Consider the following 24,198-nt stretch of genomic DNA (forward strand, 5'->3'; position numbering starts at 1 on the left):
AAACCTTTCAAGTCTAATTTCAAGTCTAAACTTCCTGGTGGCCAGTTTATACCCATTTGTTCTTGTGTCCACATTGGTACTGAGCTTAAATAATTCCTCTCCCTCTCCTGTATTTATCCCTCTGATATATTTATAGAGAGCAATCATATCTTCCCTCAGCCTTCTTTAGTTAGGCTAAACAAGCCAAGCTCCTTAAGTCTCCTTTCATAAGACAAGTTTTCCATTCCTCGGCTCATCCTAGTAGCCCTTCTCTGTATCTGTTCCAGTTTGAATTAATCCTTTTTAAACATGGGAGACCAGAACTGCACACAGTATTCTAGGTGAGGTCTCACCAGTGCCTTGTGTAACGGTACTAAAACCTCCTTATCCCTACTGGAAATACCTCTCCTGTTGCATCCCAAGACTGCATTAGCTTTTTTCATGGCCATATCACATTGGCGGCTCATAGTCATCCTATGATCAACCAATACTCCAAGGTCCTTCTCCTCCTCCGTTACTTCTAATTGATGCGTCCCCAGCTTATAACTAAAATTCTTATTATTAATCCCTAAATGCATAACCTTACACTTCTCACTATTAAATTTCATCCTATTACTATTACTCCAGTTTACAAGGTCATCCAGATCCTCCTGTATGATATCCCGGTCCTTCTCTAAATTGGCAGTACCTCTCAGCTTTGTATCATCTGCGAACTTTATTAGCACACTCCCACTTTTGGTGCCGAGGTAAGTAATAAAAAGATTAAATAAGATTGGTCCCAAAACTGATCCCTGAGGAACTCCACTGGTAACCTCCCTCCAGCCTGAGAGTTGAACTTTCAGTAGGACCCATTGTAGTCTCCCCTTTAACCAATTTCTTATCCACCTTTCAATGTTCATATTGATCCCCATCTTTTCCAATTTAACTAATAATTCCCCATGTGGCACGGTATCAAACGCCTTACTGAAATCTAGGTAAATTAGATCCACTGCGTTTCCTTTGTCTAAAAAATCTGTTACTTTCTCAAAGAAGGAGATCAGGTTGGTTTGGCACGATCTTTCTTTTGTAAAACCATGTTGTATTTTGTCCCATTTACCATTGACTTCAATGTCCTTAACTATTTTCTTCTTCAAAATTTTTTCCAAGACCTTGCATACCACAGATGTCAAACTAACAGGCCTGTAGTTACCCGGATCACTTTTTTTCCCTTTCTTAAAAATAGGAACTATATTAGCAATTCTCCAATCATACAGTACAACTCCTGAATTTACAGATTCATTAAAAATTCTTGCTAATGGGCTTGCAATTTCGGGTGCCAATTCCTTTAATATTCTTGGATGAAGATTATCTGGGCCCCCCGATTTAGTCCCATTAAGCTGTTTGAGTTTCGCTTCTGCCTCAGATATGGTAATATCTACCTCCATATCCTCATTCCCATTTGTCATGCTACCATTATCCCTAAGATCCTCTTTAGCCTTATTAAAGACTGAGGGAAAGTATTTGTTTAGATATTAGGCTATGCCTAGATTATCCTTAACCTCCACTCCATCCTCAGTGTTTAGCAGTCCCACTTCTTCCTTCTTTTTTTTCTTCTTATTTATATGGCTATAGAACCTTTTACTATTGATTTTAATTCCCTTTGCAAGGTCCAACTCTACTTGACTTTTAGCCTGTCTCACTTTATCCCTACATGTTCTGACCTCAATAAGGAAGCTTTCTTCGCTGATCCCTCCCATCTTCCACTCCCTGTATGCTTTCTGCTTTTTCTTAATCACCTCTCTGAGATGCTTGCTCATCCAGCTTGGACGACAACTCCTGCCTATGAATTTTTTCCCCTGTCTTAGGATGCAGGCTTCTGATAGCTTCTGCAGCTTTGATTTAAAGTAATCCCAGGCCTCCTCTACCTTTAGATCCATAAGTTCTTCAATTCAATCCACTTCAAATTCAATCCAATTCAAACCACTAACTAATTTCCTTAATTTTTGAAATTCAGCCCTTTTGAAATCAAAAACCCTAGTTGCAGATTTATTTTTGTTAATCCTTCTGTTCAGTTTGAACTGAATTAGCTCATGATCACTTGAACCAAGATTATCCCCTACAGCCATTTCTTCTACGAGGTCCTCACTACTCACCAAAACCAAATCTAAAATGGCATCCCCTCTAGTCGGTTCAACAACTACTTGATGAAGGAATCCATCAGCTATCACATCTAGGAAAATCTGAGCCCTATTATTATTAGTAGCACTAGTCCTCCAGTCTATATCTGGGAAGTTAAAGTCTCCCATGATTACGCAGTTTCCATTAGTATTTACTTTATTAAAACATTAAAAAGAGCTCTATCCATATCCAAATTAGATCCTGGCGGTCTATAGCACACCCCAAGCACTATCCTAGGGGAGGCTCTACTAGTTTTCTTCCCCAATATAATTTTTGCCCAGACAGACTCTGTCTTATCCATTGCATCACTTCTTATTTCTTTACATTCTACCCCAAATTGATATACAATGCTACTCCACCACTTTTACCTTTATTTCTGTCTTTCCTAAACAGCACATACCCTTCAACATCTGTAGTCCAGTCATGACTACTATTCCACCATGTTTCTGTTATCCCTATAATATCTGGTTTCACTTCCTTCACCAGTAGCTCTAGTTCCTCCATTTTGTTACCCAGGCTCCTTGCATTGGTGTACAAACATCTTAATTTTTGCTGTTTGGCCTTGCTCACATTTTGTACCCTATTAGGCACGGTCATTCTACAGCCAGTATAACCTATTAGATTGGTATCCACACTGCCCTTCCTCCTTATATACATTCTCCTACCCACGGCTGTATCCTTTCTTACTTCATTTTCTTCCCTCTCAATGCTAAAATCTGGCGTGGAGATTACCTGGACATCTCCCAACCATCTCCCCCAAATTCCTAATTTAAAGTTCTCTTAATCAGTTGTGCCAGCTTTGATCCTAGAAGTCTATTTCCTTCTCTACTCAGATGAAGTCCATCCCGAGAGAACTGTACTCTGTCCATGAATGCCTCCCAGTGGCCATACATCCCAAAGCCCTCCTGCCTAAGCCATCTGTTGATAGTCATAATCTTGTCACACCTTTATTGCCCTTCTCTAGGAACAGGCAGAATCCCACTAAAGATCACCTGAGCCTCGATTTCCTTAAGCGTCTTCCCCAGCCTAGCATAGTCTCCCTTAATATTTTCCAGCGAGAATCTAGCCGTATCATTTGTTCCCACATGAAGGATAATTAGGGGATTCTTTCCTGCTCCCTTTAGGATCCTTTTCAACCTCAGGTCTACATCCCGTATCTTAGCACCTGGAAGACAGCACACCCTTCTATTCTCTGGATCAGCTCTGGTTATAGGTCTGTCTAGTCTTCTCAATAAAGAGTCCCCGATCACAGAGACCTGCCTTTTCCTGGTGACGGTGCTATTCTCCAGTCTTTCCCCTGTTCCCTCTGGCTGCAAGTTCTTTCCATTCCTATTCTCCCTTATAATCCTCTTCAACCCATCCTGTATCCTCCTGCGGCTCATATTTGGTGTAGTCTCCCTTGACTCTTCGCCTTTTCCTATAGAACTAGCCACTCTTCTCTTCTTCCTTGCCCTTCCACCTTCAGCGACTACCTGCTGAGGCCCTTCTTCATTTTCCGGCTCTGCAAACCTGTTCCTGAGCTCTATTTCTCCTTCACTAGCCCGTCTTTTCCTCTGTCTGGTTCTTTTAGTCACATGCTTCCACTGACCACTTTCCTCACCCAGTCTCCCCTCAAAATTCCCCAGCCCTGCTTCCATCTGTAAGTCTGAGCTTTTCTCTTCAGATACCTCATATCTTTGCTCCATCATCTGCTCAAACCCCTTCCTAAATTCAACCAGACTTTCCACCTGCATCTCCAAACCTCGTATCTTTTCCTCCATCAGCTCTATCAGATGGCATTTCATGCAGAAAAAACTCTTACCAGATCCCCCCTCCAGGATCATGTACATACCGCAGCTTCCACATCCAGTCATCCTCATTGTGTCTTCCACTACAGGAGTCACTCCCAGTGCTGCCTCCGTATCTGTCATAGCCTTCCCACCTAAGTCCTGTTAATCTGGGAAACACAAACCACACCAAAGCATCACCCCCCACAGCAAAAACAAACCCCAAACAAGCACCACAATACAAACTCCCCTCGCAAACTCCCACTCACACTCCCCTGTCTCTGTTTGCTGGCTCCTCTGCCGCTGCAGCTGTCTTTTGTATGGCTCCCATGGAGATTCCACCCTAGTGCAATGGAACTGCTCTGATTTGGCTACAGATGATGGAGCTGGATTTGCCTCAAGAAGAAGAGGTCCTTTGCATCGAAATGTTCAAAGAAAAAAATTGTTTTATCTATTTATATGTAAAGTTATACAAATTCACTAGCTATCCTTCCAAGCAGGGTTACACAGAACTTATATGTACCATTAGGGAAAACTTAGTTGCTGCAGGATATAGAGATTGGCTCAAATGGTAAGATCTGAATACTGATCATGATCAGAACTTTCCCAGAATTCTAGGATGTTCAGATTTGGGTTTTAGTTTGGCCTGTTGTACACATAAAGGCCTTTTGCAACATTCAGATCAGGATTGATATTTGGATCTGGTTGGCAAGGAGCTGAGACTGGGATCCATCCCCCCACTCCAATCCCGCTGTCAGAGCAGGGCCCCCTCACACTCCGAGCCCTCTGCTGGGGCAGGCCCGCTCATACTCTCATCTCCCTGCCGATAGTCTCAGCTCTTCACCAGCCAGCACTGCTGCGTCTCCCCTGGCCCTGCAGGGTCTGCCGTGGGCTGGGCTGGGCAAGGCCTCCTAATCTCTGTGTTGTCAGTGCTACCTCTTCTCCCTGCTGGCTGCACAGACCTGTGGCCTGGGTCAGAGCTGGGCTGGACTAGCCAGCACCATATGGGTCATCCATGTGTTCAGCTGGTTCTTGATGTTCATTCAGGTGCCATTCGGCACGCTGGCCATCGATGAGACATTTTTTCCCCAGCCTGCACCCCCTCCTCCCCTGGATAGATTTAGTCTATCACCGCCCCATACCCCACTGCTCTGGGATGGGACTGGCCAGCTAACCACCCACAAGTAGCTGCATCCTCAGCAGGCAGGTGAAAATGGAGATGCCTGCTTCCGCCTCCCTGCTGTTGGAATAATCATGGTATTGGGCTAATTTCATTATTTCTGCACAGTCCATGAAATTTTGATTTTCATAGGTCCCTATTAATACGACTCTGCATGACTTCAGGGATTCAACCCCTAGCAGCTTCCAGTGCAGGATTGGGAGCTTCTACAGTACACCTTTAAGAAAATATATGCTTCATAATTAAAATAAAAACAAAAATGATTCTTTACAAAATCATAAAATGTTACTCTAGTCTAGATAAATGCTGGATAGTAAGTTGCAATGCAAAAGAAGTAGAGTTTTTTAAAAAAATGTTGCCCACTAGATGTCAGTATAACCAAGAAAAAGCCTTAATAGAAAACTAGGATAAAAGCACTGAAACCTGCATGCTTTAGAGTAGCAGCTGTTTTAGTCTGTATTCGCAAAAACAAAAGGAGTACTTGTGGCACCTTAGAGACTAACAAATTTATTAGAGCATAAGCTTTCGTGAGCTACAGATGAAGTGAGCTGTAGCTCACGAAAGCTTATGCTCTAATAAATTTGTTAGTCTCTAAGGTGCCACAAGTACTCCTTTTCTTTCTGCATGCTTTAGGCATTGCAACAGAAAAGTCCTATGATGTTCTTTGCACTAATGCAGGGCTTTAGCATTATTTCTCCTTGACAGCAGAGACAAAATTTTAAGTGTACATTCTATTTCCACAGGGGGAAACAATATACAAATTTGTAGTATTCTGTATTCATTTACTAATAGTGCTGACTGAAAATTTTTCAACAAAGTGTTTTTCTGCGGAAAATGCTGTTTTATTGAAACAGCTTCTGTGGGAACCTGACAATTCTGATGAAATTTTGTTTAGAAAAAATCAAAATGAAGTGTTCGTTAAAATTGAAACATTCCATTCCAATAAGGTTAAAACCGAACATTTCAACCATATCAAAAAAGCTTAGTTTCTATTTTTTCTAAATGAAATGTTGTCAAAAACAACATGTTCCCATGGAAATTTTTGATTTCAATGAAATGATTGAATTTAAATTAAATGGAAGGGTAATCAAAACCAGTTAGTTAATTATGGTTTTTGATTTCTAAAGGACAGACTTTGGGAAATTAAAGAAATTAGTTAAAGAAATCAATTAGACTGAAGAGTTCAAGGACTTAAATGTGAACGAGGCTTGGAATTTCTTCAAATCAGTTATACAAAAACTATCGGAAAATTTGCACCCTCAGCAATAGGAAAAAATTTGTAGGGAAGGGCTCCATACCCAGCTGGATGAATAATCACCTAAAATTTTTTTTAAAAGGAGTAAGCAGAGCACCTATGAGGAATGGAAGAAGGGGATGATTCACAAAAAAGCTACATTGTGTAGGTTAGAAAATGTAGGAATAAAGTGAAAAAGGCTAAAAGTCAAGCTGAATTAACTCTTGCCAAGGAAATTAAAATAAATAATAGTTTTTTTAGTTATGTAAATAAAAAGAGAATACGGAAGGATGAGGATGGGCCATTGGCCAGTGTAGATGGGAAGGAGATTAAAGATAGTCTAGGTATTGTCCAAAACCTAGATGAATACTTTGCCTTGGTAGTCAGTAAGGATGATTATGAAACATGTGCATTAAGGCAGTATGGCTGGTGGAATGGGTGTCTAGAAATGGAAATTAGCACATTCGAGGTGGAAGAAAAACTTTCAGTTCAATGCGCTCAAATTGGGAGGTTGAGTCATTTCTATCCCAGAATACTGAAAGAATTGGCACATAAGATTGCTAGTCTGGTAGCAAGGATTTTTAATAAATCTATCTATTCATGGGTAGTACCATATGACTGGAGAATAACTAACGTTGTACCTACATTTAAGAAAAAGAAGAAAAGTGATCCGGGCAATTACAGAGCCATTAGTCTGACCTCAGCAGTATGCAAGGTTTTAGAACAAATTGTGAAGGAACAAATAATTAAATTCAGAGAGGTAAATGGTAAAGGCGATGTATGCAACATGGATTTACCAGAGGTAAATCATGTCAGGTTAACTTGATTTCCTTCTTTGAGAAAATAACTGATTTTTTTAGATAAAGGAACTGCATGCAGTAAATTTAATATACTTGGACTTCAGTAAAGCATTTGACACAATACCACATGGGAAATTATTAATTAAATTAGGGAAGATGGGGATCAGTACAAGCATTGTAAGGTAAATAAGGAACTGGCTAAAGGGGAGAAGGCAACGGGTTGCGCTGAAAGGTGAATTATCATGTTGGAGGAAGGTTACTAGTGGAGTTCCTCAACGATCCGTTTTGGGACCAATCTAAGTCAATATTTTTATTAAAGACCATGGCACAAAAAGTAGGAGTGTGCTAATGAAGTTTGCTCATGATACACAGTTGGGAAGCATCATCAGTACAGAGGAGGATCAGAATATTATACTGGAAGATCTGAATGACCTTGAAGACTGGAGTCACAGCAATGGGGTGAAATTCAATAGTACAAAAGTACAAAGTAATGCACTTAGGGTTTAATAATAAGAATTTCTGCCACAAACCAGGGGCTCATCAGTTGCAAGTGGCAGAGGAGAAGAGAGACCTGGGTGTGTGGGTTGATCACAGGATGACTACAGGCCACCACTCTGATGTGGCTGTGAAAAAGACAAATGTGATACTAGGATGTATCAGGTGAGACATTTCCGGTAGATAGAGAAGCATTAATGCCATTGGACAAGGCACTGGTAGACCTCGTTTGGAATACTGGGTACAATTCTGGGCATGCATGTTCAAGAAAGATAATTTAAACCTGAACGAGCAGCTAGGATGATCAGGGGAATGGAGGGCCTGTCTTATGAGAGGAGACAGGAAGAGCTTGGCTTGTTTAGTCAAGCAAAAAGAAGGCTGAGAGGGGATATGGCTAAAGGACAACGTTGGCACAAGAATAAATGGATATAAACTGGCCATGAACAAATTCAGGCTGGAAATTAGAAGATGGTTTCTAATCATTAGAGAGAGAGGGATGAGGTTCTGTAATAGCCTCCCAATAGGAGTTGTGGGGGCAAACAACTGAATTAGTTTTAAGGGAGAGCTGGACAGATTTATGAGTGCAATTGTATGATGAGGTTGCTTGTGATGGTAAGGGTCAGGGCTCAGCAGTCCTGGGGCTCACTTCTGGATTATGTTTTGTGTTCCTAAACCTCATGCTTCAGGGTTTCAGTCAGCCACTGGCGGGGATCTTAAAGGGCTTTCTCTCCCCTCCCCCAGTATATTCTGGGAGGGTTTATTTTTTATCTCCTTCCTTTGAAGCATCGGGGATGGCCAGGGGTGGTGATAAGACATTGGGTAGGGATAAGGCCAGGGCTATGAGGTGTCTCTGAGTATTCTCTCAGATGCTTGGCTGGCTGGTTCTTACTCACATGCTCAGGGTCCCTAACTCATCCCTGGATGTGGGCTTGGGAAGGAATTTCCCCCCCAAGGCAGACTGGCAGTAACATTGTTTTTTTCTCCCCTTCCCCTGCATTGTGTGGGTATGGGTCACTTGCCAGGATTATCTGGGAATATCTCACTTAATCTTTCCCCAGCGATTGTAGGGGCCTCATTCCCTTCTATTGTTTGCCAGTGGCACATAACAATCTGGTTTCCTGTGGGCTGTAATACTTTGGTCTAATTTTGGTTGCTGGGTTTAATGTGCTGGTACTGAGTGGTGTTGGTGACCTTGATATACAGGAGGGCAGACTAGATAATCTGGTGGTCCCTTCTGGCCACAAATGCTATGAAATGGCATTTTCCAACTGAAAAAACTTTTCAAACAGCTAGGCATTCTACTGTGTTTTGTTGTAGGCTCCTGTATGCCTCACAGTTTGTATAATTACATTAATCTGGCTTCAGTATCTACAGTCTGAAGCCCTTATGATAGATATTACATTGCTGTCAAATTACTCATGTTTCCCTACATTTCTTCTAAGTTTTTCATGCCAAAATCTATCAAGAAATTAATTAATCACTTAGATTTCACTTTAGTCCTGCAGTCCTGTCTTCTCTCATAGGTGTTCAGATCCTCTACCATGTCCTGTACCCTAGATGTTTCTGTGTATGTTATTAATTAGCATTATTATTTTGTTCTAATTATCTTTGGTTAATGTTTGATTTAGGAAAGAGGGGTGGGAGTGTGGTGCCACAATAGCTAATTGAGTTAGTGGATACTGATCTGTGTGAAAAGACTAATCTTTATTTCCCAGCCCCACTCAGGTAGTATGGGTCAAGAATCTGTACAAGGATATGGAATGGGAATGCCAAAACCAAAATTTTAAAAAATATAATAATCCATGTCCCATTTAAGAAGGCCTCCAAACTGATTCCACCTGGCAGAGAGCCTAGATCTCTTATTGTCATTAGGAGGCAAGCAGGCTTTCTTCCTTTCTCTTAGGTGTCAGGTTGGGGAAGGAGCATCTTATTGAAGTTCATAAGGCCCTTACCTCAGTGCCAGCAAACATACAATCAGAAGAACGAAAGTCTCTAGGTTCAGATCAGGCTGGTGCCTGATGGAATCTGCATGCTATAGCTGCCAGCATTATTGTTATTGTTTACCACCACTGCTGCCCCTCCCCTTTACAAAAATTACCCCTTAGAGTAGAGATTTTCAGACTTCAAGACCAAGCCTACTGTATCTAAGACACAAAAGTACTCGGTGCCCAATCTTCATGATTTTAATCAATGTAGTTCTAATGGATTCTTGTTTTGACACTATACTTTTAATTGACACTTGTACCATCTCATTGTGGGCTGCACATTCCTAGTGCAACATATACTACAATTTGAGAATTGCTGATTGAGAGCAAAGCTCACGTGTACTTGACTTCTCTTCCTCCTTCCCTCTCACTATCACTCTCTCCTTACATCTTATCTCAAGATTAGATTATAAATTCTCAGGACATTTACTAAGAGTTATCACATAATGGTTTCTGAAGTACAACAATTGTTACTCAGAGCAGGATTGTAACTGTAGTAATTCACTTTTTACTTTTGGTAAATGCTAAGTTTTAAATGGTGACCGGAGCACCAGAAAATTGGAGAAAGGCAAGTGTTAAAAAAGAAGAATGTTTTTGACATTTATTTCCCCACAATTCTAACTTCTATCTCAAGGAAAACAATGGAACACAAACATGAACAGTAGTGAGAAGCATGAATTAAAAAAACCAACCACATTTTTATGGGAACAGAATAAAAAATGTAGCGGAAAGCCATAGATGTAATATTTGGATATCAGGAAAGCATTTGAAATACTGTCTTATGAAATCATGTTCTCACTTATTTCAACCTAAATAAGATATGCGCTCTATAATAGATAGAAAACGAGCTGAGTGACCACAAAATAAGGATTAGGATAAACAGCAAAATATTGAGTTGAAAGGAGGTGATTAGCAGGGAACTGTAGGGTTCTGTATTAGGTCCTGTCCTATTAAATAAGATATGAATGAACTAGAAGAGTGAGCAGACATAATGTTAATGACATTTGGAGATATTACTGAATTGAAAGGAGATGCAGACACTACAGATAATAGAAAAGGACCTACTAATATTTAGAAAAAACCTGTAAACTGTAAGGTGCTATTTCCCTATCCAATCCAAACAGCTCAGCCCTCCTGAGTCTGGTTTAACACAACTACTACAGTCTCAAAGTAAAGTCACCACTACTATACTCTGGTGCACAACATGCAGAGTGACATCCTGACACCACTGAAATCAGTATCAAAACTCCCATTGATTTCAGAGGAGCCAGGATTTAACCCACAGTACTTATAGGACTGTGGGTTATCTCCTTCCAGCCTGAAGCTTTTCCTTAGGGTTCCACAGAGAATGCCTTACCAGTAAACAGATCTCTTCTAATCCCTAGCTTCCTCTATCCCAGGGGTGTACCCTTATATCAGGTAGGCTAGCATCAGCTGCAGCAGTCAGCTCTAATTTATTTAACCTCTCTTTAGCCAGGTCGTTACTTGCTAACACTGCCAGCCTATTGCAGGCAGAGAATAACAAAATAGAATTCAACTTTGAATTATATTTTCCCACATGTATCAGCTTGCACGTTTTCCAGCAAAACACAGCTATGCAATGAAGAAGGAAAAATCTGGAAAGTTGTCATGCTGAAAGATAAGTAGGGATGACAGTTGGTAGTGCTTCACTACTATGATTGTTTTGTTATTTATTTGTATTATAATAGAGCTTAGAATCTAGGGCCCCATTGTTCAAGGCACACTATAAATATATGTCAAAAGAGACAGTCCTTGCCGTGAACAATTTACAAGATATGAGCCTGCAATATGGTATGGTAGGGAAAAAAAAGCCAATGTAGTTTTGGTTGCATGCACAAAGCAAGCAGTTTTGGGTCAGGGAAGTAATAATTTCTCTCTGTAGCCATGCTGAGAGTACACCTGGAATATTGTGTTTATTTTTGTACATCTGATTAATAGAAACAAATTAAATGGGAAGGAATTCAAAGAAGAGTTAAAAATATCCCTAGTGGGCTGGATGGAATTCTTTAGTCAGTAGGTTTGGAGTTGGAAAGAAGATTATACTTGCATTTACTAAGTAATATATATTTAAAGGGCATAAACATCAAAAAGGAATAGAAATTATTTAGCATAGTTTTTGGCGTTTTAGCTAGAAGTAAGGTAGTAAGATTCAGAGAAAATGGATGTGATTATGAGGAAAATTTCCTGACAGTATGATTTATTAGTTTACGAAATAGTTTCCTAAGGAAAGTGATGGAAGTCCCTTTGCATGGCATATTTAAAACTAGATTGGACAAATCACTGGTAAATGCACACTAGGGAACAATCCATTTTGACAGACAGATGGACTAGATGACCTAGTAGGATCTTTTTCATTCCATGATTCTATGAATCTTTGACTTTTTGATATTGCTGCCAGGGAAGTTGTCAACTTAAAGAAATTGCTGCCAAAAGCTCTAAACTCACTTTAATCTATGTCTTCTGCTGCTAGCAGGGACAAGTAACTCTTTCAGTCCCAGACTGGTGCAATGGAGTGCTTATTTCAAGAAAACTTATTTCAAGAAGGAAAATACCTCCCCTTTCCCGGCTATAAAAGCAGTGAACTGCTAATGCTTAGCTCAGCAAAATGGACTGTTTATAGGTAAAATTTAATTTAATTCCTAGAATAGGTTTACGCCTTTAATAAGCATCAGGCATACAGTAAAATGCAGTATCTGTCATTTCTTTAAGATACCTAATACTGTGGAAATTGTAGGCCGTGATAGCACCTTTTCAAACATACATGGAGTGTTAGGGCATGGCTACACTTGCAGAGGTAGAGCGCTTTGAGTTAAACCAGCCTTCGGAGAGTGTGGTAGGGAAAGCACTGCAGTCTGTCCACACTGACAGCTTCAAGCGCACTGGCGTAGCCACATTTGTGGCACTTGCAGCGGTATTGGGAGCGGTGCATTGTGGGCAGCTATCTCAGCATGCAAGTGACTGCAACGTGCTTTTCAAATGGGGGAGGTGAGGTGGAGTGTGTTGTGTGTATGTGGGGGGAGAGAGGGTGGGTTTTCAGGGGACTGAGAGCATGCTGTCTTGTAAGTTCAAATAGCAGCAGACCCCCTTCGCCTCCCGCCTCTCTCTCACACACCCAGCATTCCACACTAATGGCTTGCTTTGTCTCGGAGCAGATAAGCAGCCGGCTGTCAGAAACGGAGCTTTCAAAGGGCATATCTGCATTCCTGCAGTGATTCAAAAACAATGACAGGAGTGGCCACTTGACTTAAGGGGATTATGGGACATTTCTGGAGGCTGATCAGAGTGTAGTAATGCAACACCTTGTTCACACTGTACTGCGGTGCTCCAGCGGGGGCGCAGCAAACATTATTCCACTCGCCGAGGTGGAGTACCAGCAGCGCTGTAGCTGTGGAGTCAGAGCGCTCTACGTGCCTTGCCAGTGTGGATGGGTAGTGAGCTAGTGCGCCCAGGGCTCCTTTATTGCGCTGTAACTCGCAAATGTAGCCAAGTCCTTAGTAAAGTATAAGGCAGCTATTCCACTGGTCATTGCTCTCAGATTTATTGCTCAGAATTCAGACAATCTGAGTTTACCTTGTGCTAGAGATAAGTCGCTAGGAAAAGTAAGTATTTATATATAAAGATACATCAGAAGCTTGCTCCTTGCTGGGGCTTGGTTTTATTAACAAAGAAATTAACAATAAGATAACATGATTTCACCTGGAATCTATTAAGCAGTAGGAATGTAAGACCTTTAAATCAGGCCCCTTCCACCCAGCCCAGATCAGACTTTCCACGTGGAGTCCTGTAAACTGTTGGGGGTGAGACTTTTAATTCTCCCCTCCCCTGCCATACTTAGCATTTGAGACTTTTGGGGTGGCCACTCCATTGTGGCCCAATATCTTCACCCATATTCCATCAGTCAGTGAGGATTTAATGAACTACTTCTAGATGAATGCAGGAACTCATATAGCTGTTGGGACCACAGCTCCGTTCAGTCCAGATCTGACCTTCCCTTCTAGATTCCACCAAATGGCAAGGGCTGTGGAATCCATTCAGATAGGCTCCAACTCCCACTAAGCTTCAGAATCTTTGAGACTGATTCTTGAGATTTCATATAAGGCAACAACATTCTCTTGAAATCTTACTTCAAAGCCATCAAAGCCAAGCCATGGACAATTAGTTGGGCAGAACAAATACCTACATTTGTTTTACATTTTCAGATGAACTCTGGCATTACAAGTGTATATTAACCAATAGCTTGTTGGTATACTTTTGCTTCAGATAAGACAAATTGGGACTATTTCATTTCACACATCATGTTTTAAGCCTCTTTTCCACAATAGCATCTGCTTATTGGCTCTGGAAAGCGGAATGATCAGTGAGATCCAGGATACCAGACATATTAACTTAGCAATTGTCTTAATGTTTCTTTAACTGATCTGTTGTTTATCACCAAAGAATGCTCATTAATATATCCCATATGGTTTAGAAAGGAGCAAACAGAAATATGAGTGATTAATGCATCTGCTTTGAAAGAAAGTTTAATCCACGTGTTTGTTTGCAGGTCATCCTGAACTTTATAGACTGTAAGTCACCATCAGTAAATCAGCAGTCAGACCATTGCAATGTTGGCAGTGTCTTTTAGTGTAACAATGCACAAGTTAAAAGTTCCATCAAGGGTTATGTGCACAAAGAGGCAACAGACCGATTGTACTATTAGGTGCAATGACTTTCATTTTAGATGAAGAGAACAATAGAATAAATGAAATCAAAAGTAAAGTCTCAGAGAGAGAGCACAGATTGTGTGTCTCTTTGGACAGTCTGCCCTAGTCTCTGAGAACAAAAATGGCTTTTGATTTCTGAATACTAGAATAGAAGTTTAAAAGTGCAGTGCACAGAAAACCGAAACATTATAGTCACATAGCTAAATGTGCCACATAAGGGTTACTTTTTTAAACTGTGATCCTGGAGAAAATCAGGATGCAACGGAAGGAATTAGAAAGACAGAAAATAGAAAGGAGAGGCCTTGAGCAATTTTATATATTGTATAGAAAACTTAGTTCTTCCATCCATTTGTTTTAATCCAATAAACAAAAGTAATTGAGCTAAGTTCAGCCCTGATGTATCTCCGTTGAAGCCAGTGGAGATGTAAAATGATACTGGTCTATTTAGTAAAGCGCTTTGTGATCTAAAATATGAACAGTGCTATACAAGAGCTAAGTATTATTATTTATTAAGGAAACTAAGCAGTTCAGGACACACAGGGCTAACAGAATCTTGCAGATTACTAAATTAATGAAGAACTTTAAGATTACTTGTCTGTCTTGTCTTAGATTTACATTATAAACTCTTTGGGGCAGGGATCATCTTTTCATTGTGTGTATTTACAGTATGTAGCATAATGGAGCTTGTGATCCTTGACTGGTGGTCTCTCTGGTAAATAAATAAATATTACTTATCCTCACTGACATTATAAATCAATATTTGGTTCTTTGTTATGTCATTATTTAAAATGACATAATTTCAATGATTATAACTTAACTTGTAAGCTGAAATCTTGCTTTCTTTTGACTTGAATGAGTGTGGGACTGGGTCAGAGTAGATATAATGAACCAAATAATCTAAGCACAATTTTATATACCTTGTTTTGTTTTTCTATAGGATCAAACTCATTATCAAAGATTTACTGTGATGGAATATGGTAAGTGTGGTCCATGTGCTTTCAGAGACAGAAAATTGTAATCCTTCTTTTCTGGGAATGGGAAAGTATTATATTGTGTAAAGACGATAACGGAGCCCAGATACTACATTGATGGGTGTCTTTTTTAAGTGCACATCACAATAATCCCCATACTTCAAATTGATTCCTGTGGAAGAGCGTTATTCGATTCTTCAGGTATCAGTATCTGGCATTAAACACTTGGAGATAAACAATTACTTGGTGACATATGGACATGAAACCCCACTTGCATCTCCTACCTCTCTGAAACTGACCCACAACTTGCAGGATCAGGATGTCATTTAGTAGTTTAATCAATGATATTTTGGATAAAAATTGGAAAAGTGGTAGAAAAAACAGTGAGGACTTCAGTTTGTCAGTATCTCACCAACAGCAATTAGAGGATATAGATTGTGTGGGATGTTCCCTGCTTATCTGAATGCACGATTCCTGCTCTGTGCTCTGAACAAAGGCAATAACTCCAACTGAAGTCACTGCTAATATGCCGCGAGGAGGCATTCTTAACTTTGAAATGATGATCAGTGTGAACTGAACTAGAGCAAATGAAACCCTATCATCTGTGTAGTCTTTTAAGTTCACTGATAGTACTGTAAAGACTGAATTGATGAGTAGTTTTTTTTTCAGGTCTGACCTGAGAGAGAAAGGAATGATACCTTAGTTCTCAGTCTGCAAGTGTATTTGCACAAATGGACCTCCATGTCTGCTTGAGACTCATCAAAGTCAGTTTGGCTCTGTATGGGTGCAGCAGTCTGTGTGTGGTTCTCAGTGCAGGATCAGCCTTAGATGCACACCAGTTATGGTTCAAAAAATGTGTCCTACCTGATGTCCTTTAGGAAGCTGTAGTAATGCAATCTGTATTACAGTGAAATCACTCGTCCATCAGAGTGATGGGAGAATCCATCATCATTACACTGAAATACCCCATTACTTAAAAAATTGATACTTGCTCTCCTGAGTATGAATTTAATACTTCTGATATGTTTTAATGTTAGCTTTTGATTTTTTTGTAGTGTTACCAAAATTTGAAGTTACTCTTACAACATCATTATATTATCCTTTGAAAGACAAGGACTTTACTGGTATTGTCACTGCAAAGTAAGTAAATCATAAATTTATACAACTCTCTCACTGGATTAATACAATTCATATATATTCATGTTACTTTATGTTATAAAGTAGTTATAAATCAATCATAATATGGATTTTAAAAGGTGACAAATGAGTGTTTCATCCCATTTCTAATTTAGATATTATTATTTATTGAACATGAGAGTGTGCTTAGTGTGGCACAAACATGGTGTATGACCAGAGAATTTAGAATCTGCTTTTAAAAATGGCAGATTACTTCTCCTAAAGTGGTGGGAAAAGGAGATTAAAGGAGGAATAATATTCATGTATAGCTTCATTTTGTTTGAAACAGTTCAGTCTGGATTTCAAGAGAACTGAAATTGCAAGTGAAGAGGGAGGAACTGAAATGTAATTAACATTTGTAAAGCATTTTGAAATTCTTAGATGCATGTTGCTACAGTAGTGCTAAGTATTGTCACTATTAAAGGTTTATAAATATTTGTTAATTGCAGCTGATTTTCTTTCATTTGCTTTAGAGCATTTAGCAGTGTTTGTTGTTGTTATTCATTATTTTAAATCTGTTACAGTCCACTGTTCGACAGCCCAGGACAGTTATGCACTGTGACAGGCTCTTTCACTGATCTGTGATAGTGTTACTGGGCTGTGGGAGTGAAAATAAGATCTAGTTTTCCCATCCCTCTTAAAAACCCTCATACCAAAACATCCCAAATAGAGTTTTCTGTAATTCCAAAAGGCAGATGAACTAGAGAGTCCATGAAGTTTACAAGGGACTTTGCTGTTGCCAATCTATGTTACATGGAAGGCACTCGTATGGAGATGAGTGGACTTAGAAACCCATAAAATAGATGGCTAAGATACTTTGATGTCTAGAATTTGCCAGTGTGAGTCGGGGTTCAGTGTTATGTGTATAGGTTTACTTAACTCTTCCATTTAGCCGTGATAGAATGGTTACAGTTGTGACTGATGGTTGCAAGGCAGACAGGTTTGGATGTCAGAGGATTCTGTGAATTCTGAAGTTTTCAGGTCCTAGCTGTATACTGGGCATGGCTTCCAGTATCCAGTGATATTTTTATGATAATTCAAGTAAACTGTCTTTGGAAAAAAAGCATTGAGATTTACACTGTCTTCAGATTTGTCAGGTTTTTTTATCATCTTTGTAAATTACCAGATTGAGATATGAAAGACACAGGGATGTTGCCCAATGACTTTGTCATTTCTAGGCTTCATTATAGCGAAGGGTACGTTTATGTTACGGAGCTCATGGAAGTCATGAAATCCGTGCAGGACTGCAGGACTCTGGAGCCGGCAGCCAGCTCTGTCAGGGCTCCAACGGCAGCCGACAGCAGCAACAGGGGGCCCCCTGCAATGTTCCAGCAACAGGAACAGACTCCTGAGGGGGCCTTCCTCAGGGTTCCAGCCACGAGTGACAGTCTTGCAGGGGGGATGCTTTGGGCAAGCAGCTGGGGGTGTCCCGTTTTCTCTTTGGGAAATATGGTCACCCTGCAGTTCCCAGTTGCTGTGGGTGGAGGTCCCCCCCCCCACACCAGCAGCTTCCAGCTTCCACAGTGGTGGGGGAAATCAGGGAGCTGCAGCAGTAGAAGTCACAGAGAGGTCATGGCTTCTGTGAATTTTTGTTTATTTCTTGTGACCTGTCTGTGACTTTTACTAAAAATAATCATGACAAAATCTTAGCCTTAATTATAGCTGATTAATGTAACTCGTATTTTTAGGTCTTCCAGCCTGTCCTCTAAAAGACTGCAGTTGCTGCAGACTGTTGTTGTGAAAGTTTTTCCTGGAATTAGGATATTTGATGATATTTTCCCAGTGTCTCTGTTTTAAAATCTCTGTAACAGTTGCCAGTGTAATTCCTTATTGATCGTACAGTACTTAAAGTGCTTACTTGCAGACTTACTAATAATATTGGCCCAGAGTCACTCTTTGATTTGCTCTTTTTAATTTCCCTTGCGGTTGTTTGAGGTCTGAATCTGATGAGCTATTGTTTTTTCTTAAACATAATCTGGAAGCATTTGCGGAAAAGCAGTTCAGTATCTGTGCTTCACAATACTTGAACTAAGCTTCCCAATGACATTCAGAAACCTGAATTTGTTCTAGCTTTCAGATTAAAATTGAAAAGACTTGTTTACTGTTTTTAATTATGTTTGCATTTTAGGATGCCTGGGGACTTTTTTGGAAGAATGCTAGATCAATTTATTACTTTATGGTTACTTTTCCAGGCATATATTATAAATTGGGGTCTCCTTCTTTATTAGCTCCATCTAGTAAGATTAGTGCAATCCTCAAAGGGCACACAAGATCCTCCCTCTCAGCCTTTAAACTCTACAGCACTAAAATTGTGCAACATTCACATTTTGTTCAATAGAATTTTAAAAGTTTGACATTTTCTTATTTCTTGTGGGTTAATGTCATAATTATTATGAAATGATGAAATGTAAAAAGTCTGACTAATTGTTTTTCTGTAGTTATTTTGATATTGATTGGTCTCAGATTGTACAGCACCTTGCTATGGATGAAAAATGTTTTATTATAATAATAATGGACTTCCAAGTGGCTGTGGGGGAAAAGGGCAGTACTTTCCACTTCTGTGCACATCCCCCACTCACAATTTGGGGGCTCATGCCCTTGATGAATTTCAGCTGATGCCAGTTTTAATCATTTCAAAGTACTGTAGGTTTATTTAATCCCTCAGATACATTTTTTTATTTATTCTTCGGTCTTGTAAATTCTTCAGAAATCCAAAGCCATGTGATAATGGTTCATATGATCTCTCTTGTCATGTTTCAGGTATACTTATGGAAAGCCAGTGAGAGGAAGTGTAACAGTCACTTGCATTCCTGTGTCCTATTGGGGGAGCAAGAGAAATGTTACTAAAACATTGGAGGTGAGTCTTTGTTGACAATTTGTAGAGTCCTTATGAACGTAAGAACTTTGCTTCTGCATCCACTTCACTGCCAAGATGAACTATTGGAATAAACCCTCATCAACAATTATCAACACACATTCTGCTCCACTGGGAATCTTTTCTTCTGTTGCCTCCTGTTTGTTGCTCACACACTGCTCTTTGTTGATTCTCCTGTTCTTTCTCATAAACCACTCCAGGCCTTTTTTTATATCACCCTCTGTACTTGAAGCATCTTTCCTGACCCTGAGCCAATCATCCACATTCTCCTTCACACCTTTCATCTAAACTCATTTCTTCCTGTTACTCATCCATTGCTGGTGCCCATACCTGCCTGTTTTTCTCCCAACATTTTAATGCATTCAATAAATTGAAAAGAAAAAGCCAACAGAAACTCCCTCACCCTTATATAGACTAACAAGATGTACGTATCTTGTCTCAATTATGTTATGTGCAGCAGCCAGCACATTGAGGCCTCAGTCATAATCCTACAGCTGGGTACTACCAAACAGATATTAATAACTAATAAGTATATCCCACAGTCTTTCACCATTGTAACCTTTGTCATTCTGTTAATCTCTGCTCACTTTTTGTTTACTGTAATCTCTCACTATGCTATGTCTCAGTAGGTGCTCAGTACTTTATTCATAGATTTTAAGGCAAGAAGGGATCATTATGATAATCTAGCCTGACCTCTTGTGTAACATGGCCCAAGTATTTGACCTAGTAATTCTTGCATCAGGCCCATATCTTGCGGCTGACCTAGGTCATATATTTTAGAAAGACATCCAATCTTGATTTAAAGACTTCACGTGATGGAGAATTAACCACATCCTTTTACAGGATCATATTCTCCAATTCTTAGCTTCTTGGGCAGGGACTTGTCATTTCTATTTCACTATAGAACACCATGCACTAATAATCTGGCAGTGTATAGATAATGAATATTCATAATAAAACATCAAAATTTGCCAGGATCAGACCCTATTGTCGCTTACAGCTAAAAGACTTTTATTGTTGAAATAAGAATGATGATTACGAAAACAAAGTGTTAATATCTTCATTCATGAACTGTAATTGTAGTTTTTTATTGAGGGTACTATCCAATTTAACTAGAAATAATGTATAAAAAAGTTGTTTTGATTTTAAGTGCCTTTAGTTTTGATGACTCCATTGGAAAAAATCCAGTCAAACAAATTAAGATCTTTGTTTTCTCGTTATAGATAAATGGATCTGTGAACTTCACTTTTAATTACTTAGAGTTTGAAAACTTAACTACTGTCCAACATGCACGGTATCAGCGTGATATAGTTTACAGAGGACCAACAGAAATTATAGCTGTAGTTACAGAATCACTTACAGGTATGTTACTTACTATGTGATGTTGCTATAGAAAACAAACGATGGACCCATATGCTAGCAGTTTGTTTATATGCAGAAGGGCTCGAAAAGCTGTAACCTTCAAATCATGGGAGAGAGTAGGGAGGATGGCAAATGTGTGGAATGGAGGTATGTAACTCATGGAAGTACTGTGCAGCCTCAGGGATCTGGTGCTGCAGGAAAGGGTACCAGTGCGTATGCCTGGATTGTCAGGGCACTGGAGTCCCCAGTGGGAAGCATAGTGACAACAGTAGAAATGGAGGTGATTGGAATTAATGATTGAAATAAAGAGAGTTTCCTCAGTATCGTGAAGAGCTGGGAGAAGCCTCTCAGAAGGATTATACATGAAATCATGTCTTTTGAACACTCATGATTACTCCAACAGGAATCACGCAGAATGCAAGCACCACTGTATTTCCAAAGCAGAATGACTACATCATTGACTTTTCTGACTATGCTAGAGCTCTAAAGCCTTCTCTGAACTTCACAGCTACTGTAAGTTCTTCTATTTAATTATGGTTTGTTCATCAAGATAGTTCTTGTGTCAGAAAAATAATCAGTGTTCCTTTTATGGTTCTGCTTAGCTTAAAAATGTCTGCTGAGTGTTAGGGGGAATTTACAGATTTATTCTAAGGACATCTCTTATTTCATTGTGTTCATGCCAGCAATTTTAGCATGAGTGTCATTTGCACTAGAAAATTATAAAATAATAGGAAATGTTGTAGAATGGACATTGGCTCAGGTATGTGGAATATATTTGGAGATGGTTGGTGAAGGCTCTTGAGGAAAAGAGATTTTTCACAGAGTCTTTAGGATTTGCATCAGGGCTGATTATTTTCCATTTTGATACCTATTTTTTTGTTCAGTCAGAACACTCTATAGCTAGTCTGGATTTTTTAAATAACTCTGTTAGCTAATGAATCTTGTGTTTTTACTAACATACACTTATTACTTAGCTTATTACTTAGCTGTTTTATAGAATCTTACAAAACTTATTTATCCAAACACCTCCTTATGTAAAATCCTCTGGTTTCTGAAATTGGGTTATGTCCTCTGTGTTTTTCCTTTATCTAAAACCCTGTCATCTAACTAAATCTCATGTTCCCAATTCTAGACAGATAAAAGGATTTCTACTCTATGACAATGTCAGCATTTAACAGGCAACCACAATTGCACCATGTAAAAGGGAAACACTTTAAAGCTTGTTGAAATGAGCCAAGTGAAATTTTTTGTTGCTGAAGCTGTGTAAAACTTGGATCCAGATAGATAAATGGCAAGTGCTGAATATGAGCATTCATAGCAGACCAGCCTAACCTCACCATTTAGCTGAAGACTATGGCCTCACAATAGGTGTCTTTGGCTTTTGGTTCTTCTCCCTTCCCTTACCATCCTCTCAGTTTGCTCCCAGCCCTCACCCACTTTATCCTCCAAAGCAAGGCACAGAGGGAGGTATTGGAGGAAGCTGGTAGCAGTGCTGAGCAGCTGACAAGTGAAGAGGGAGATTGTCAGCTATCCACACAAAAGGGGCAGCTACTGATAAGTGGAGCTCTGAATATGAGTTACACACAGAGGAAGGCAAATTAATGGACTGAGGGATGACGGAGAATTAACAGTGTAGTGGGAGGGAGAGAGATGAATTGTATGTGTGTGGGGGATGAATTTATGGAGTGTGGGATGGAGAGGAGACTGGATATGCTATGGGGAAGGGATTGATGGAATGTGAGAACTGATATAATCTGTGAAGGTAACTGTGGGATTTGAAGTGGAGAAGTTGTATACTGGGGAGTGCTCATTTTGGGACTTGATGCAAATTTTGTGCAGTTTCTTTTCCTCTGGCTTTTTGATGAGCCCATGTCTGAATCAGTTCTGTTCCTCCTACACGTGACTTAGACATTGGACTAACCCTTGTTGCTACTGGGGCTCAATGTGCATACTTAGCAGCAGGGTGCTGCAGTGGTTTCACAAGAACACTAGTAATCTTCACAGTTGGAAAGGGGAAGGTTTCCCATCATGCCTGCTTTGTCTTGCTTCCCATTCCATTTACCAGTCAGAGTCAGTATCGTAGAATCGTAGAAACACCAGAAGGGACCTAGAGAAGTCCTCTAGTCCAAGCCCCTGTGCTGAGGCAGAAACAAGTAAACCTAGACCATCCCTGATAGATGTTTGTCCAAACTGTTCTTACAATGCTCCAGTGATGGGGATTCTACAACCACCCTTGGAAGCCTATTCCAGAGCTTAACTACCCTCACAGTTAGAACCGTTTCCTAATATCTAACCTAAATCTCCCTTGCTTCAGATTAAGCCCATTACTTTTTGTCCTATCTTCAGTGGACATGGAGGACAATGATCACTATAGCAGCCCATAATATATTTGAAGACTGTTATCAGGTCCCCTCTAAGTCTTTTTTTTTCTCAAGACTAAACATGACCAGTTTTTTAACCTTTCCTCATGGTCAGGTTTTTTCAACCTTTTATCATTTTTTGTTCTCTTCTCTGGACACTCCCTATGTGAAGTTTCAGACCTGGAATTTGACTTATGGAGTTGAGGTGTCCTGATAGACATATTACAAACCTGAAGATAATTGCTGTTTAAAAATATAATCATGTCATAAAAACAAATATATGGTTACATCTTATGAATCCTGAATTTATGTTGTAGCCTGTTTTATGAACACTTCCTTGTTTTTTGTTATTAGCTAAAAGTAACGCGTTCTGACAAAAATCAGCTGACGGCCGAAGAGAGACAAAATTATGTCACAATCACTTCAGAACAGTCAGACACTGTTCCTCACCACGCTGTGTTCTCTATGTACAAAAATGGAGCAGTGCAGCAGAGAAATGAGACAGTGCATATTCTAAATTACACTGTCCCAGAAAATGGAATCATTCACCTTGAGGTCCCGGTTCTGACTAATACGATGAATCTGCTTATTAAGGTATTGTTTACATCATGAAAACTCAAAGCATTAATCCAGCACAGTTCAAAGAATGAGACTGTAGTGGCTTTTCAACAGTACATTGCCTCTGACTTATGCAACAGCTTGTATGGGGAGCAATTATTTATTGTTTGTATTACAGTAGCACCTAGGCTATTGTCCAAGACACCACATACACAGCGAGAGAGAGTGCCTGACACTAAGTATACAAGACAGACAATAATAGGAAAGGAAATAGAGGCACAGAAAGGTGAAATGGTTCACCCAGTGTCTCACACTAGGTCAGTGGCAGAACCAGAAATAGAAGCCAGGTCTTCTGTTGTGTAGGCTACTGCCTTATCCACTCGAATGTGCTGTCAGAATTCTGGTCTTAGAATCATAGAATCATAGAATATCAGGGTTGGAAGGGACCCCAGAAGGTCATCTAGTCCAACCCCTGCTCAAAGCAGGACCAAGTCCCAGTTAAATCATCCTAGCCAGGGCTTTGTCAAGCCTGACCTTGAAAACCTCTAAGGAAGGAGATTCTACCACCTCCCTAGG

The 24,198-nt window shown here is 39.8% G+C and overlaps 1 protein-coding gene across 1 annotated transcript in view; it reads left to right on the forward strand.

Annotated features, from left to right (window-relative positions):
- The window catches only part of CD109 (CD109 molecule), a 139,868-nt gene that overhangs the window by 50,423 nt on the left and 65,247 nt on the right, over nucleotides 1-24,198 (forward strand). Inside the window, exons 6-11 of the mRNA XM_038397201.2 lie at nucleotides 15,258-15,297; nucleotides 16,347-16,431; nucleotides 19,228-19,324; nucleotides 20,566-20,704; nucleotides 21,108-21,217; nucleotides 23,419-23,658. Coding sequence (XP_038253129.1) covers nucleotides 15,258-15,297; nucleotides 16,347-16,431; nucleotides 19,228-19,324; nucleotides 20,566-20,704; nucleotides 21,108-21,217; nucleotides 23,419-23,658 — 711 coding nt within the window. The remainder of the gene's footprint in view (nucleotides 1-15,257; nucleotides 15,298-16,346; nucleotides 16,432-19,227; nucleotides 19,325-20,565; nucleotides 20,705-21,107; nucleotides 21,218-23,418; nucleotides 23,659-24,198) is intronic.

This window comes from Dermochelys coriacea, chromosome 3 (genome assembly GCF_009764565.3).
Source record: "Dermochelys coriacea isolate rDerCor1 chromosome 3, rDerCor1.pri.v4, whole genome shotgun sequence".
Lineage (NCBI taxonomy): Eukaryota > Metazoa > Chordata > Testudines > Dermochelyidae > Dermochelys > Dermochelys coriacea.